The following is a 17,859-nucleotide window of genomic DNA, read 5'->3' as shown; positions in this document are numbered from 1 at the left end:
CTTCATTTAAGTCGCCTGCCTCTGTCGCCGCATAGCCTGACGTGCTGGATATTTTACTGGTCTTCAAACACTTTAAACAACTATATACCGACCGCTGATCACTTTGTTGTTTACCGCCGCAGTCAGCGGTATGACGGCAGCCTGTATGTAATAAAGTCTGAACAAGAAACAAGTACAGCCGGGTGACCCTTTTACATAAATCTACATAAAAATAATCAGCAGCCATCTTGGTCATACGTTCATTCTAGAGGCACTTTTCACTTAAAGCATTGTACATGTCAGCTTAATATTGATAGAAAGCCCAATTTGACTTCGGTGAAATAGCTGCAGCAACCTGTGCAGACAAACCAAGGAACATAATCAGAGCCAATCTAGGATTCAAACCAATGCAACCAGCAGATCTTATTATCAATTCCTTAATGTTTTGGTAGGAAGTGGGGATAGAAGGGAGGGGGTTGTGTAAACAGGTCTACATGTTTTTACAGCCATGAAATCTTTTCAGGGGATTTATAGCTTTGGGGTCAGGATATCATCAATTGGAAATATTTGTATCCATATATGCACTTAAAAGTGAATGAGTTGGGATTAATGCTGCTTTTAACAGTATTCCAGTTATATCACTGTGTGTCAGCATATGTGTGAGGAAAGACCGAAGTGATGCAGATCTCAGACGTTTACCACTTGCGTGAAACCCTAGAGCACTGGAATCATGCTGACAAACCCAGAATCATAACTCAGGCTAACCGGGATTCGAACCCACAATCATAGAATTCTGGTGTGCCCAAAGGGACACAACTCTGCCAAGCAAATTGCAGCGCCTTAGACTACTGGGTCACATGTGTACCCCCCTACCCCACTCAAAAGTATGACGATATATATAGAGAATCTCACCCTCGTGTCTTTTGATATCAAATATATCAACACAAGTTGATAAAAGTGGAAAATTCTGACGCTTGCCGAGGATTTTTGCCACTTTTATCAACGAGTGTTGATATATTTGATATCAAAAGACACGAGGGTGAGATTTTATTTATGATCCAACATCATTCTTTCAACTTTTTCAATTTGTAGAGAGTAATTAGCAGTGTCTTCAGTGTAAAGAGGACTGCAAACAGCTTCAGTGGCAGAGCCATTAGTGATGTCATTTGATTGTGATGTCATGGTAACCGGTGACGTCACAATGGTCTGCAAAGCATTGTGATGTAATTTCATTGCAGCGATATCTACAGTGTAGATATCGCTTGATCTCATCCAAGCAATATCTCCTGTGGGAGCCAGTTTTGGATGATAAATATCAATTAATAATAAAATTAATGATTCTGTATGTCAATGTGTACAGATAAAAATTACTTTTCAGACCTGCAATTAATCAATTTAATGCCAAATATGAACTAGGTTGATCAATTATATGTTCAATATCAATTACCTGCCTTGTCTTTGTCCATCTTTACCGTGGTAATCTTAATACATGTAAACATAAACATTTCTGTGGCAGTGAATAAGTATAAATACAGCATCGACAATAAACATTTACCGATACATCAATATCATGATATACGATGACATCCCTAGATTACGTCCGGAAATAACAACTCTTATTGTAATAATTGAAGCTGAAAATGAATGGCATCTCCATTGTGGGTATATATAAGTAAACTTGCCATACTAAAAAGCTCTGTCGCACCACCAGCTTTATGAATCATTGTGACGTAGGATGCCCTGGACATAAATAGAATCTCAGAGGAAAGCAATATTTTCACAATTATGTTTTTGGGGTGGGTGGTCTCAAAACGTAAGGAATGAATAAAAAATAACAAATGTACACTTTTTTCTTAAACATGTTTGTATTTCCACATTTTAATGCATATGTACAAGGAAACAATACAGACTTTAGTCTTTCTCTAGTATTCGCATTATGCCATAAGGGGACAAATGCAGCACTTGACCATAGATTTTTGTGACTGTATACAATGGCCTCTGTATACACATCCTCCACACAAAGTAAACTGGCAACTAACACACTTTTACATCAACAGTCAATCTTGCCCTCGGGGTTTGGTCTTTCCGTTAAGTAAGATTTCCTGTAGTCGTAGAATCCTTTCTGTCTGCGTTCCTTCTGTGGTAGTATAGAGAAGTTGTACATGTAGACAGTCTTGGCAGTCAAACCGATGACTGCAAATAAGATACCAACACCCCATCCCACCTTCTGGCTCTGGACTGAAAAAAACAAAAAGGGTGGACAGTCAGAATGAGTCGAGCAAAATTACACCAAATCAATCAACCAAGTCAATCAACAATGTCAATCAACCAAGTCTTAGTCACCAAGGCTGACCAACCGATCCATTTGGTCAACTTTTATGGCCAGCATACATTGCTTTGGACCTATTCTAACCTGGAACCCACATGAGGGGTCATTTATTTGTACCCCATCTTCCCAAGGCAAGGCAAGGGAGTTAACCGACTATAAAAGTCCAGTTTCCACCGTTGCCGAACTAGGCCGGAATTTCTGGGTTCTTTCCTGGTGCCACCAGTGGCTATTACAAGTTGTGCGCTTCTATGTCCCTCCTATTGACCAATCAGATTCCACCTCTGATGTTGATTTCCAGATTTTAATTGGACTATGCATAGACTGGTTAGTCCAGCCAAAACATAACTCCATAATTGCAGCTTAGTTCAGCAAGGGTGGAAACTGGACTTTTATAGTCAGTTAACTCCCTCACCTTGGGAAGTTGTTTGTACCCAAACTAACAACATAGCTGGTCAGCAAAGCAACTTTGGACACTAAACTGTAGTGCTGGTTATTGCTCTGAAACATTCTTTCAATTTCAGGAGCTCTCATCAATCATTAACATAAATAATTGTTACTTAACACTATTGAATCAAGTGAGGTTGGACATCTGTTCATATTTGGAACATAAGACATAATTTTATTCTAAATAATTTAGACAAGATAATAGATAGATAATCACTCTGACTGCGGATCAAAACATTGACCGACTATTTGATAATTCGCTCAAGCACTACTAAGTCACAGCACCTGAATCCAACAAAGAGGACCATGGAGTAAAAAGGGGGTTGCGTGAAACACTCACACTTGACTCCATAGATGCTTCCTGCAGCCAAGCCTCCTAGGATATGGTTAAACGGGTCATCCTTGCCTCGCATCTTTCCCGAGATGCACGAAACAGCTGTGTAGGTTCCTCCGACAGCAGCTGTTATTAGAGAAAGTAACAAGTAAGGTTAGAGTTTGCACATCCTGTGAGCTGTGTAGAATTAGTGCTACATCAACATGATCAAATACTGGTAAATTCCCAAACTGGACAAAACAAATCCAAATCAAGTTCAGAACATTCCTAATACCTCCCCTAGACACAGTAAGCATCCTAGATATAGCCCTGATCATATTCTTGTCACACAATGATTCTGCTGATTCTGAACTTAGGGTCCTTCTGGCTTGCTGTCACAATATTTGAACCTAGGGACACCCTAACTCTTCATTCATTCAGGACCCACGACTATTGTGTTTGATTTCGAGCATTGGTGCAGCCATACCAGTTGTCATCCTTAAATTCACAAAATATGAAAACAACCCTGACGAGATTCAGACTGAGTTGTCATATTTTGAAAATTGAGAATGGACGTCATTTTAAAAACCCAAGGAATTTAGGAAAATGCAAACTTTGTAAATTAGACTGTGTTGACACCGAGTACCACTTCCTGCTTATTTGTCCATCGTATGTCAAGTTACGGCAACTATATCTCAAAGCAAGGATCTATTGTCATCCTAACGTTCATAAATTTAATATGCTTCTGGCTTCACCAGATATATTATTATTACAAATCTAGCAAAATATCTATATTATGCAAATGAAGTAAGAAATGCAAAACTGAATGTTTAAAACTTGTCTGTACGCAACTTTTGTACACAAAGGCCTGTGGCCTATATGCATTGGAAATAAAAATGATGATACCAGTTATCATCATGATCATGGTAGGCAAAATAGAGATGAATTAAAACTTCTTGATACTTGTCTGTTCTGGATTACAAGGGAACACACTAAGTCATGCATATTTGCAAAGACCTAGGCATTGTGAGGAGTATAAACTTTACAAATACAATGCTAACATTTATTAATGTAATACATACCCATTGGAAATAAATGAAAAGCCCATCTTCCAAGACCATTTGCAAGAGTACTCGCTCCACTGTAGCCCATGATGTCATAGGAAGCTAGGATGGAACCTGAAACATGCGGAAATCAGCAGACTGTACCAATGTATTGTTACAGCCATATGAGTATTATAACAGTCAGATAGGTTGTCATGACAGTCATACAGGTGTATCATTCATGACTACAGTCAGGTGTATCATCATGGTTCAAACAAAACTTGAGCTACAATATTTGGCATTATAGTTTTTAGGCCAAGCAAATATTATTCGTATTCTGATATTTTTTACAACATGTTTCATCAATCTATTGATTACTTGTCCACGTTTTGACATTTCACCTTGTTAGTTAACGCATTGTGTTGTAAGTAAACACGTGAAACCTTAATCATGTTTATCATGTTTATCCTATTTTGTTCACTAGTGTGAACAAATCCCTAACCATGCTAATCACTGCTTATTCTGTAGAAATGGCAATCTATCTCCGTCTCACTGCAAAGTTTAGCACTGATGCTTAACCACACATATTAGGGTAACAAACGCAGTGTAATCAATGGCAAACTTATACGGCGACAGAAACGCCACGGAGCTGAACCGACCGGCGACTGACATTAGTTCGAACTGATATTCAAAACCAACCTGAAATAGCACCGTATGTAGTGCCCCACAAAACCTTCTTTTCGCATTCTTTTCCATCGGGCGCTGTGAAGATGTTATAAAGGCGCTTGTGGCGCTTATTGTCGGGTTCTGAACTCGCCATTTCTGCCTGCAGTCTCTGTGTTCTTGCTCTATGTTTCGGCTATGGCTGCAACCGGAAGGACGAACAGGTCAAATAGTCGTTCGATTCGCGAAACCGGTTTCGGTTGCAAACGCCACTGTGCTAGAAGCTCCATCAGAGAGACACAAATCCAAAACATGTATTTCGTTACGTCTAGCAGTATTTGCGTTACTTATATTCAAATTATATATGTTTACAAGATAATTCAAATTTTATATAGAAATTTCACATATTTTACAATGTCTGTGAAATATTAGTTCAGATAAGTAATGATATCAGGGAGTCTATTTAGAGGGTCTTTATAGTCTCCCTAAAGACGAATCTTTGGTCTCCATGATGATGTCAACGTGACCAACGTCCTTGATCTGTTGCAAAATTCATACATAATTAATTCATGGCAAAATAATACCGACTAAACTCGGCTAGTAACGCTGCCTTTGTTGTTGTTTTTTGTTGTTGTTGTTTGTTGTTGATTGTTGTTGTTGTTTTGTTTTGGGTTTTTTTGGAGGGGGGGGGGGGGGGGGGGGGGGGTCACATTTGTGTCTCTAAAACTTCATTATTGTCTAGATTCCACAAGGAATTGATTTTTTTGTTCTACCAGAGACCATAAAATATTTGATAGTATCCGTTTCAACGAATCATATTTTTCCTAGGAGGTTAATTTAAAAATTTCTTTGAAAAGATATCAACATTGTTTCTAAATCTGATACAAACATGTATATGTCGCTGACGGAATATAAAAGATGTAGATATTTTATATTTTAAATTTTAGTGTTAATAGTTCAGGGTTTTTTTAGTCTTCCGAAGGAGAGAGTTTAGTTGTTTTTTTTTATCCTTATGTACTGGAAGGGACGTAAAGGTAGACCTTGCACCCAAAAGCCAACCCCAAATAGCATAAACACTTTATTATGTAAACATTTTATTTATTTTACTTAACAACGAAATCAACATGTTATCATGATAAGCATTGCGCAATATTGGTAATGTTATAATTGCGTTTGGGAATTACTATAAACTGATATATTATCAATCACATGTAGAAACCGTTCAGCCCAGAATTAAAACATCCTCGAGTATCCATGTTATATCCATGTTATTGTGATACATATATTTATCATAATAGAATGAGAAATCGAGGATGAATATAAAACTGACATGTCACTCTTCTAATTTAATATCTCAGTTGCAAATCAGGATTGATAATATGAATCGATGAATTGTTTATTTATTGTGACCATGATTGTCATAAAGACGAAGAAAATGTTGACCGACTGACCATGATTGTCATAAAGACGCAGAAAATGTTGACTGTTATTGATTGCAAACCCCGACATGATAGTTGCTGCGATTATTTACGGTTTGGCTCTTCCAGACCAAAGACGTATGTACAAATACATCTATATACGTCTTTGTCTAGACCAAATACAAAACATTTCGTAACATAAGATACGATAGCATAAGATAAGACAAGACTTTATTATCCACAGGGAAATTCATATAGCACAGCTGATTAGTGATAAATATGACAACAAAAAGAAAATATATGGCATTGAAATATGTAGTCTACATGAGAAAATATGACACTTACGAAAATAAACACAGGTAAAAGCATGTGAAATTGATGCAATGTTGTTGACTACGCAATTTCACCCCCCCCCCCCCCCCCCCCCCCCACACACACACACACTTGATCTTCAGTCCTTCAGTATTACCCATAGGTGAATAGGTCAACATTATCCGCTTAAAAAAGATCAAGAAGGTAGTACATTATGATAATAGAACGCTTCGCGGTTTAGATAACGGTTTCTTTAACGGTATCGCTGTTTGTGGATTATGCAAATATCCAGTCCAGTATATTATGTACAGGTAATTCACTATGACAGGTCAGTACACGAATATCGTGTAAGTATTTACAAGGTTAATGTAATGAATTGTTAGTTCATGATCGGTCTCACATTGTTACTTAGTTCCTGCAGAGACCATATACCGACTCTGGTTCCTGTTAACAGTCTGTGTGTTGTTGTTTTTCATATCACTCACACACACACCCCACCCCACCTCCCCACCCACACACACACACAAATGATATTAAGTGATATCACCAATCATTTATTTGCCAAACGAAACGTGTTTGAAGTAATATTTTATGTGGTAGGCTAATGGAAAAGTCTCAGGAGTTGGTTCCCTTTTAAAATTCCCAAGCTCCAAACTACGTGTGACTTTTGCGCACCATCGTGATAGCATAGATAAAACGAAGTAGCTGTCGCTGTGAGGAGTTGGCGCAGCAACTTGGATGATTCGTCAATAGACGGTTGGTGAGAGTGTACAGTTAATACATTTTCGTAATGTCATAACAGTTTGCATCAGTATAACCTATTTATAGGTAAGAATTTGCTTTTATTAGTGACGTGAACTTTCGATACAACTAACTGTCACCAACTAGTACTGAATCGACGGAGTATTTTGACGAGCTTGTATTGCAAACTGACTGCTACTGCAAGACGAAGAGTGGTTTCGCTTTAGTTTTAACTCTGTTCTACAACACCCGGAAGTGTTTTTCAGCGGTTAATATTCCCCGCTTGTAAGGTAATATACCTATCATGTATATATGTATCATGTGTATTAAGAGTCACTAAACTTGCCCAAGACCTAGTAGACTTAAAACATATTGGTACTCAACAATCATGAATTCATTATATGTAACCAATCAACAGCTTGTCAAGTCACTAAACACATGCTAAATACTAATCATTGCTCATTATTTTGTCTGTTTATTCCAGTTGCAAGACATAAAGCAATTAAACAATCCAGCAACAGTCCAGGGGGATAATATTTGGAATTAGTGAAAGACTTTCTACCCTGTCTAACAAGATGGCAGGAAGAGCTCTTTCCCTGATTTTCACCTTTTCATCTGTCTTCATAGTGGCCACCTTTGGTAAGTATTAATCATAATCATTTCACAAATATCCTCAATAAATGCAGAAAGGTATTCCTACCTTGGGTACATTTCTCACATGCTGAAGTACACAATACAACGACCCATTAACCATCATGATCATTCAGAAAATTATGAAAACTATTGTCTAATAGATAATGATAGTACTGTAGTAGGACTGGCACGGGTAACTCGGTACCCGGGTCGGGTGGGTACTGAGTAGGAGGTACCCACAGGACTACCCGGACCCGTGGTTAGTCACGTGATATATTGTTTGATGACAAAATATATCTAGAACTCTATGGTTACGCTACAAGTCACTAATGTTCGCATTTCTTTCTGACTATGCACCAAATCCTTCTGATTTTTCCTATGGTTGAATAAAGATATAACTAAATTCATCTTCAGTGTATGAATGACCAGATTGTTTAATACATGTATCTAAATACGATTTGCCAGGGCTATGCTAAAAATGTTCCCATTCGGACATTTTGAGACATCACCTGAGACCTATAGTGGGTACCCGGGTAGGGTCGGGTAATAGAGGGGGTGGGTACCCGGGTAGTAAATTTGGACTCGTCCCAGCCCAATACTGTAGTGTCTATGTTTATAATGATTATCATTACCCATCTTCCAGGTGCCATGAGTGACCGAGTGTTACTGCGTGAGATTTCCGCCATAACACTGAGATATGGGATGCCAACAACTGCCCGTCGGTCATCCCCTGTGCCCCAGGTCAGTCATACAACTTATTTTATACACTACCATGATTAGGTTTAAAGGTACATTTATCATCTTTATCATTGTTTATGTATGATGAGCTCAGATATGACATGATGACCCTTCATGATTATTATGTCAAATGCTATGGACATGATGGAGGAAAAAGATACTATGAAAATGATGAACCAAATCATAATTCCCCTACCAGTGGTAATAAAAAGTTTTGTTTTGTTTTGTTACAAACTGATGATAATTTGAAAAGGTCTTAAGGAAAGGTGTAAGGAATTAACTTATCACCACCTTTCAAACAAACAGCATCATCAATGATCATTGACCATGTTGACTATTGATCAATCAGAATGTTATGTTGAATCTGCCATTTTGTCCGACAACTTCATACCTGTCAGACATTTATCAACGTACTAAATGTTATTCAGCATATTCAGGTAAACCTTCTGGAAAATATTGTTTTAAAAACATATAAATATATTTTCAGTACATTGCACATGGTGCAACTGCTCATCATATGTTTCAAGCAATTAGTCAACATGAACATGGTGAAAACAGCAATAAAATTAACAGGCTATATTTATTATGAATCTGGAACAATACACACATTGATGGTCAAAATATGCCTGATTTGGTCACACATGGAATGGAAAACATCAACATCTTCAGAAATGTTACCATGGTTACCCGTTATTTTATTTGAATTATACAGATTAAAAGAAAATGCAAGAGGATGACTCTTGCCTGATTGTTCGGGGAGTAGTTAACTTTGCTCTGGTGATAGGTTAATTGCTCTGGATAATTTTTCTGCTATGTTATCATGTTTTTGGCTCTATGACCCTGTGAGTCACAAAGGGGTACAGTGCAATGTTATTGATATCTACAGCAGTGGTAACAGCACGACCAGGAGAGTCTAAGATGTTTCTTTATACAGTCGTGTTGCTTCTCTTAAACATGTGTGGATCCAGAGATCATGCATTCAAATTCAAGATTTACCCCGATTGATTTTTTGTTTGTCACCACCATACTCTTACTTTAGTGTTTCATTAAACATGTTAAAGTGGGAAGCACATATGATTTTCCTCCCTCAATAAGCTGACATGCAAGGATGTGACTGAAATGTTGTTCAAAGAGGTTTTAAATCTGACTCACACTTTCTCAAAATCCTTTAATCAGGTCAACATTTGTGACCCTGACATTTTAACTTTTATTGCATCTGTAACTATGGAGATGAGTCATCAACAAAACATATCCAAACTTTGAACAATTATTAACCTGTTAGCATGGTTACAGGCAAATTGCCTGAAACGCAGGTGTTTGTATTCGTTGACCTTAAACAATGTTAAACAAGAGTTGGTTGTTTATAATTCATGTATACTTTCAGCTGAAATGTGTTGGTGGATCAGCTGATTGCCGCACCTTCGTCCCACAGGTGGTTCAGTGCCAAAACCGTGGTTTTGATGGTTACGATGTTCAGGTGAGACTTGCATTAGTAGTGTGGCAGTCAATAGTCAATAACACCTGACAGAGAGCCCATTAACTACACTGAGTAGACGCACATACTGTATGTCACCGCAGGACATGAATACACATTATTGATTATGGAAATCCATTTAGGAAATGTGTTACAGTGGCTATTATGTTAATATATTATCAGGAGAGATCAGAATTAGATAGTTAGTCATGACGACCAGAATACATACAACACTATAGAAGAGACATAAAATGTTGAGAGAGAGAGTGAGTGTGTGTGAGTGAGTGTGTGTGTCTGTGTCTGTGTCTGTGTCTGTGTGAAGGGGAGAGATGCATTGTTGAATGAACAGTACTTTACAAAAACATTTCAGTTGTACATATACTACTCAAAAGAAGTTAAGGATCACCTGATTCTTTCATATTACTATAGGTAATCTCTCATGTCATGACAGATTTATTTTACCATTATGAAAGAATCGGGTGATCCTTAACTTCTTTTGAGTAGTATATATAATGTTGTACTGCCTTAAAAATAGCTTCATTTTCTGTAACAATGTGATCTGCATTGCCGTATAACAGTAGGTGTACATCAACAGGTATGTTATGAACAATATTGTTAAGGCTGTTAAACATAATTTCACGCTGGTGACAAATCAATGTCATTTTGCCTCCTATGGATTTGCAATGTAAATATTTTGCGTCCAATTATACCGTAGTTATTTTTTGTTCTGGAAGAAAAACTAAAGTACTATTGAACATGCTGAATATTTTTTTACCAAAAGTCTGATTCGTACACACATCGACCTAGTTCTGAGCATGGTGTGGGGCCTTTGTGTCATTTAAATAAAAGACATGACTTAAATTCAGTTGAAAGATTGCATGGTTAGCGGCTAGTTATGACAATGATGAGGCTATTTATATGGTGCTGTATCTCCACTCCACAAAGGGGCATGGTCAAGGTGCATACAGAAGATATAAAACAGCTCCAGATAAGCTGTGTATCTGCGTAAAATACGCATCAGAAATGCAGAAATGCGCAGTAAAATAAAATCCAAGTGTATCAAATACGCAACGAACATTACGGATACGCTACAAAAATAAAACTTGTGCGTATCATCAAAATATTGTGAAGTAACCATGGGTATTTGATTAGCAAATCAGCAACTTATTTTAGAATTATAAACGGGCATTCTGTCAACCTTGCCAAACTCCACGATGACAGTTACATCATGATCATTTGCCATCACACTTTCTTGTGGAAGTATCGTGGTATTTTTGAGTCCTATATAGCTCTCGAACCCACACGACACCAGTTTGCAGGGACTAGATGAATAGTGTTTTTAAATATTTAACTTAAATACCCACATGTGTAAAAACTAGTGGGTAACAGAAATTTGATACCCAGATAGAATTACTGATACCCAATGATTTTAAAATGCATGGGTAAAATACCCACAACCCCAAAAACTTATCTGGAGCTCTGTAAAATACATAAAATATGTACTGGTATACATGATTCCAATTACCTAACCTCAAAATCTGTTCTATATTTTTGTTATAAGACTTTGCAATGAGCCATGGCAGTGGCAGTTTGTGTTCATGTAGATTTGTCCTGTTATTGATTATGAAGACTTGACATTACAGAATATTTTTGTTTATTTGTAGTGGGAGTGCAAGACTGATATGGACAATGCCTATCGGTTTGGCCAGGTCGAGGTGACCTGTGAGGGGTATGACTATCCCGATGACCCCTATGTCCTCAGGGGATCCTGTGGGGTAAGAGATAATTTGACCTCTGGCATGATTTTTGTTCATTGTACTGATTAATTACTGACTACTCAATCCTTTCTGACATCATATATCTATCATATCAATTTTAATGGAACTGCATAAACGAGGAAGTTCATTATAATTGAATTGTTTGAAAGGCATTACTTAGAAGTTGACGGATGACAAAGTAGACACAATATATGAATAACAACTTCTTTATTTACTGTAGAGATGACATTATGGTATAGATCCTTATACGGTTGACAAGCAAGGCCTTGTTTGACAACAGTATAAGGATCTAAACCGAAATGTTGCCTTTTCAGTAAATAAAGGAGTTGTTATCCATAAACACTGATAAATTGTGTCTACTTTGTCATCCGTCAAGTCTGGTCTAGTACAAGCAGCACACACGTGCACATGCACATGCACGCTCATACTCCGTGACAAGGTTGATTGCATGTCATCGTACTGCAAAAACATGGATTGTGTAGCACACAATATGGATTGTCTGGTCCCAATTGTATTATTTACAGGGAGCCATCATATTGTGGAATATTGCAGTATGTGGCATTAAATGATCAACTTTGTATCCCATTTGTGAGATCGAAGCTCATGATATCAATCAATGGATTGTCTGGTCCAGACTTGAATATTTACTGCCGTCATATAGATCGAATATTACTGAGTGTGTGTTAAATAATAAACATTGCTTCTCAATTGATTGGGGGCGGTCGGATAGCCTAGTGGTTTAAGCGTTCGCTCGTCACGCCGAAGACCCGGGTTCGAATCCCGACATGGGTACATTGTGTGAAGCCCATTTCTGGTGTCCCCCGCCGTGATATTGCTGGAATATTGCTAAAAGCGGCGTAAAACCAAACTAACTCACTCTCAATTGATTGTATAGATTGTTGCTCATGATGTTATCAATCACTGGATTGCTTGTCCAGACTCGATTATATACCATGATATACAGACTGTCGTCATTTAGCTAGCTGGAATATTGCTGAGTGTCTTGTTAAACAACAAAGAAATAATAAACAAATATAGTTAAACGTCTTTACATATTTTTTGGTTTCCAATGTGTATCATAGTTGTAGTTTCTGATGAGGATATATGGCACAGTTTTGCTCTCTGATCTATTGTAAAGCATAGTTTAAGTGTCCGATATTTAGCACAGTCAATTTTGTTCCATTATAGTTGGAGTACACCATAGACCTTACAAAGGAAGGACATCAGCAGAAACACAACCATGGCAACCAGCACAACTACTACGGTGACGACTACCATGACCGCAGCTCCAGCTACTACAGGTAGGAGACACTGAGACTTTCCATGTCTACACATCCTCACATTGTCCACAGAGTGTCTGCTGGGACGTTCAGTGGTTCAATCCCTGGCTGCATCATACAAAACGATGTTAAAAGGATCATTGTTTAGCCTTACACCGCCTGCTGTGAACGCGTCTCTTTTATGAAGACTGTTACAAAGTCTGTATAGAGTTTCATCTGTCCCATCAAGTTGAAACAGAATCTAAGCGGACCCGTGAAGATCCAGGGTAGAATAGGTCTTCAGCAACCCATGCTTGCCGCAAAAGGTGACTGTGCTTGTTGTAAAAGGCGACTAACGGGATCGGGTGGTCAGGCTCACTGACTTGGTTGATGCATGTCATCGGTCCCAATTGCCTGGATCGATGCCCATGATATCAATCACTGGATTGTCTGGTCCAGACTCGATTATTTACAGACCGCCATCATATAGCTGGAATATTGCTGAGTGTGGCGTTAAACAACAAGCAAACAAAGAAAGAAAAGAAAGAAAGAATCTAAGCTAAAACATTAGCAGCTAAGTTTGGGAATCACATTGTATTGTTGTGTAGGCTGATCGTATTATGGGGCTTTGGTGTTGTAAGATCATATCTAAATACTTATTGTTATTTTGGAAAGTTGGCTCTTAACAGGGTTATGCTGTGTGGGCTAGCATTATTAAACTGGCATTAGTCCGGAAACAGAACAGAGATACAGACATAGACACACACAGTAATCTCAAACGAGATGTTAAATCCCATTTCACCTCCTCCACCTCCTCAAGTTTTCAGCTCAGTTTAATTCCTTGTTCCAGACTTTGGGGTTGAATAAGAGGGCGGAAGAAAGCAGATCATAATGTTGTTGGGGCTTATTTCAGGGTAGTTTCCTTAACTGAGCTCAATACACAAAACAAAAGAGAAAGATCTGTTTAAGAAATGTATCTATCAACCACAACATTTGACTGATTGCATGCAGAATTATGGTTGGAATGAATATATATTTATTGGAATTTGGTGGAGTGTTGGATATTTAATGGGCGCTTCCGTAGGACCCAATTTCGCACTCACCAATAATTTGCCTAAATGGAGTAAACAAGTTTGCTATGTTTCAAGTTGCTCTTTGTGTTTACTCAGCAGCCACAAGACAACAAGCACATCGTTCGGAGGCGTTATTGCCCTAGTTGCAGCTGGATTTGTCATCTATATCATCTACAAGATGTGTCTAGCTCCTCCGACCAATACTGCAGGACCCCGCCCAGACCAACCTCCACCCTACAGTCGCAACGACAACAACCAGGCGCCACCCCCAGGGTTCAAACCTGAGTTTACACCAGGATCAGGTGAGTTGAATCAAGAGCATTGACTAAGATAGCATTAATAGTAGGATGCCATTGCATTTTAATGATTTTGTGTTAGTAAGATATGTTTTAGGATGCTGACTTTCTGATGTTGTTGATGAGATGTTAATGTTAGGTAAACTTCATTGCTTCATTTCTGAGAAATTTGCGTCTCCATAAAATAGGTAGAAATAGTTCTTTAGGAATACATTGGGAATACGCTGACAAGCCTATTTTACATCTTCTCGTTTGTGTATTCATGGTATGTTTTACCCTATTTTCTCACAGACTATGCTAACACAGGCAACACAGGCGGATATGCCAACACAGGCGGCTACCCTAACACTGGCGGATATGCTAACACAGGAGCATATGCCAACACAGGAGCGTATGCAGGGACTTCTACCAACACAGGAACTGGAACTGGAACTGGAACTGGCGGAGGTTTCTGGACAGGCATGGGAGCAGGCGGGTTACTGGGGTACCTGTTCGGCAGCAGCAACAGTGGCTATGGCAACCGTGGCTACGCACATCACCGTCACCACAACACAGGGTCGTTCTGGGGGAATGGAGGTGGCATGTGGGGTGGGGGTGGCAGTGGTTTGGGTAGTGGTTGGGGTGGGGGTGGTGGGTACTCCACCGGGAGATCCTCTGGGGGATCCTTTGGGGGGTACTCCTCGGGCAGCAGTAGCTCTGGAACCAGGACAGCCTCAGGATTTGGAGGAACCAAGAGGAGATAACTCATTCTTGGAATCGCTAAGCATGCTAAGGGAGGTAACTGTTGCAAGAAGACAGGATGGGTGCAAATAGGCCTTTCTGTGGCACAAGTTCGCCCTCAATCAGTACTACCTGCTGCTATACCTTGGGGCTAAGTCTGTATTTAGGTTTCAAATTGGATCTTAAGGATCAAGAGGATTTATTTAATATCTTGCCACATGCACACACTATTAGGCAGCTTCAATGCTTAGTGAAGATGTTTCACTGGAGAATGATGATCTGATGATCCTACCCTTCTTGCACATGATTTATTCAATAAATGTGATCTCCCTGATCCTATCTATCAGGCTAAAGACGCAATGTGTGAAAGGAAGAAGGGTTAAATCAAGACCTTGAAATATAATTTAAGCAGTTATTTTGTTTTTCTTTGAAGTGTAATATTTGTCACTTTATTTAGCCATCTCCAACATTATATGCATTATGCAGAAGATTAGCGAAAACAAACATTGATCTGACATGATTTTTTTTCTTTCATACATGTCAAATGGTATGGTGCTTTTTATTAATCAGTGATTTCATAATTTTTTCCCAAATGTGTTTATATACATTTCTTCTCACTTGTGATTATCGCATACCGTTTCACCTGTGCGAGGTGAGGTGGTTTTGTTTCTTTTCTGTCCAATGTCAAATGGATTTATTTTCTGTTGTTTATTTGTTTCTTATTAATATGGAGGTAAAGAAAATGAAAACAACCTCTGTGACTTGCTGTGTATCTCCTGGACAACCATCTGGTGTGTGTGCTACAAATCTGACATTTATTTCTATACAAATGTATTCGAACCATCACATTTCAAGTTTGTTCTTGGCGAATGAAAAATACAAATTTGTGAGGGCTGTCTTCATGATATATTTTGTGGTCCTTTCTGCAAAGGGGTATCGTTTTGTTGTCAGCTGGTTGTCAGCTGGTTGTGCAGTTAGATTTTTGGACATTGTTATATTATCACTGATAAGCTCTTGGATGTATTTGGGGGCGGTCATGTAGCCTAGTGGTTAAAGCGTTCGCTTGTCACGCAGAAGACCCAGGTTCGATTCCCGACATGGGTACAATATGTGGAGGGCCCATTTCTGGTGTCCCCCGCCGTGATATTGCCCAAATATTGCTAAAAGCGGCGTAAAACCATACTCACTCATTCATTCACTTGTACATGGTCTAGTTCATATTTTGTGTGAACATCACTATGATATAATACATCAAACATTTCATGTTGAACATTTGTTTCCCAAGTAATTTTCAAGTCATTTATGAAACTTTATATTGTGAATTTGTACAATGTATCTAACAATATTAATTGAAACGTTTCCATGCATGTTGGTGCCTTTGACAAGTTAGGACTAATGTTGGATGGTGAAGGTATTACCAACTGAAATGTTACTCTATGTGGGGGATCTTTACTTCCGAACTGTGGGAAGAAAATATCACCAAAGAGTCTACAGATATGAAATCCAAATAAATATCACAAAGTTAGTGTCTAATGTTTATACCAGTATAGGGGCGGTGGGGTAGCCTAGTGGTTTACATGGTTAAAGCGTTGGCTTGTTACGCCTAAGACCCGGGTTCGATTCCCGACATGGGTACAATGTGTGAAGCCCATTTTCCGGTGTCCCCGGAATATTGCTAAAAGCAGCGTAAAACCATACTCACTCACTCACTTATACCAGTGTACATTATGTCATTGTATATTAAAACTATGACTACTCCACTTTTGATGGGGACATTTTTCCATGAATCAGAGAACCGATTCTGATATGTCAAGTGTACGTTGAATTAGAATCACATCACATGTTCATACATTTCAGTAGCAAAGTACAATTGTGATTGTATTTATTCTGTATATACCAAAAAAAGTGTAAATATATGAATTGATAATAAACAGTATGTTTTTGACAAGAGTCGTTATATGATTAGAGTTACAACCCTTGGGCACTCCAGAATCACACTGTTCGAGTTCGAATCCTGGTTTGCCCCTATTATGTTTCTTGGTTTGTCATCAACAAACCTGTGATCTTGGGTTTTACCAAAGTGGTAATTATCCGAGACCTGCATTGCTTCCGGCTTTCCTCCCATATTGAACTCCCATACCATGATGTAACTGAAATAGTTAAAAGCAACATATGATTCAACCCAACTCACTCACTGCAGGCCAGGATTAGCGTGGTTCCACATATTATGACCACCCAATCCTCAGTAGTCGCCTCTCACAAGCATTTATAGTCTGTCTCCAAGCCCTATAGAATAAATCAAAATTGAATCCATCTAAAGTCTAAGTTGAATATAGCAAGTCCAAAATTAAGCCTTGTTCTGGGTTCCATTTTGATTTTACTTTTTTTTTTTTTAGAAATATATTTTAAAATAGATGACTATATTTCTGGGACTAAGGGGTGGTCGGGTAGTCTAGTGGTTAAAACTCGTCACGCCGAAGACCCGAATTCAATTCCCGACATGGGTACAATGTGTGAAGCCCATTTCTGGTGTCCCCCGCCGTGATATTGCTGGAATATTGCTAAAATTGGCATAAAACCATACTCACTCACTCTGGGACAAAATTTTAGTCTGAAGCATTTAGTACTGGGTCTGATGTTAGGGGA

At 38.6% G+C, this 17,859-nt stretch overlaps 2 protein-coding genes across 5 annotated transcripts; one reads left to right on the top strand and one right to left on the bottom strand.

The window, feature by feature from the left end:
• Positions 1 to 1,966: 1,966 nt before the first annotated feature.
• On the bottom strand, positions 1,967 to 4,998 carry LOC124135630 (NADH dehydrogenase [ubiquinone] 1 alpha subcomplex subunit 11-like). The gene is made up of 4 exons (XM_046501047.2): positions 4,808 to 4,998; positions 4,148 to 4,243; positions 3,093 to 3,212; positions 1,967 to 2,217 (listed from the first exon to the last, which is right to left on the bottom strand). Exons 1-4 carry the CDS (start codon positions 4,926 to 4,928, stop codon positions 2,030 to 2,032), a joined length of 525 nt encoding a protein of 174 aa, XP_046357003.1. The 5' UTR covers positions 4,929 to 4,998; the 3' UTR covers positions 1,967 to 2,029.
• Positions 4,999 to 7,182: 2,184 nt separating this feature from the next.
• On the top strand, positions 7,183 to 17,161 carry LOC124135631 (store-operated calcium entry-associated regulatory factor-like). Of its 4 annotated transcripts, none has more exons than XM_046501052.2 (8): positions 7,183 to 7,329; positions 7,717 to 7,881; positions 8,519 to 8,616; positions 9,998 to 10,090; positions 11,752 to 11,862; positions 13,054 to 13,166; positions 14,297 to 14,499; positions 14,785 to 17,161. In XM_046501052.2, exons 2-8 carry the CDS (start codon positions 7,818 to 7,820, stop codon positions 15,234 to 15,236), a joined length of 1,134 nt encoding a protein of 377 aa, XP_046357008.2. In that variant the 5' UTR covers positions 7,183 to 7,329; positions 7,717 to 7,817; the 3' UTR covers positions 15,237 to 17,161. The 4 variants fall into 4 exon arrangements, with proteins under 4 accessions (XP_046357008.2, XP_046357004.2, XP_046357007.2 ...); XM_046501048.2 differs by having other exon boundaries at positions 14,294 to 14,499; XM_046501051.2 differs by having other exon boundaries at positions 7,195 to 7,329; positions 7,727 to 7,881; positions 14,294 to 14,499.
• The last annotated feature ends 698 nt before the right edge of the window (positions 17,162 to 17,859 follow it).

This window comes from Haliotis rufescens, unplaced genomic scaffold (genome assembly GCF_023055435.1).
Source record: "Haliotis rufescens isolate VD_foot unplaced genomic scaffold, xgHalRufe1.0.p SCAF_92, whole genome shotgun sequence".
Lineage (NCBI taxonomy): Eukaryota > Metazoa > Mollusca > Gastropoda > Lepetellida > Haliotidae > Haliotis > Haliotis rufescens.
This window is presented reverse-complemented; position numbering and strand designations above follow the sequence as displayed.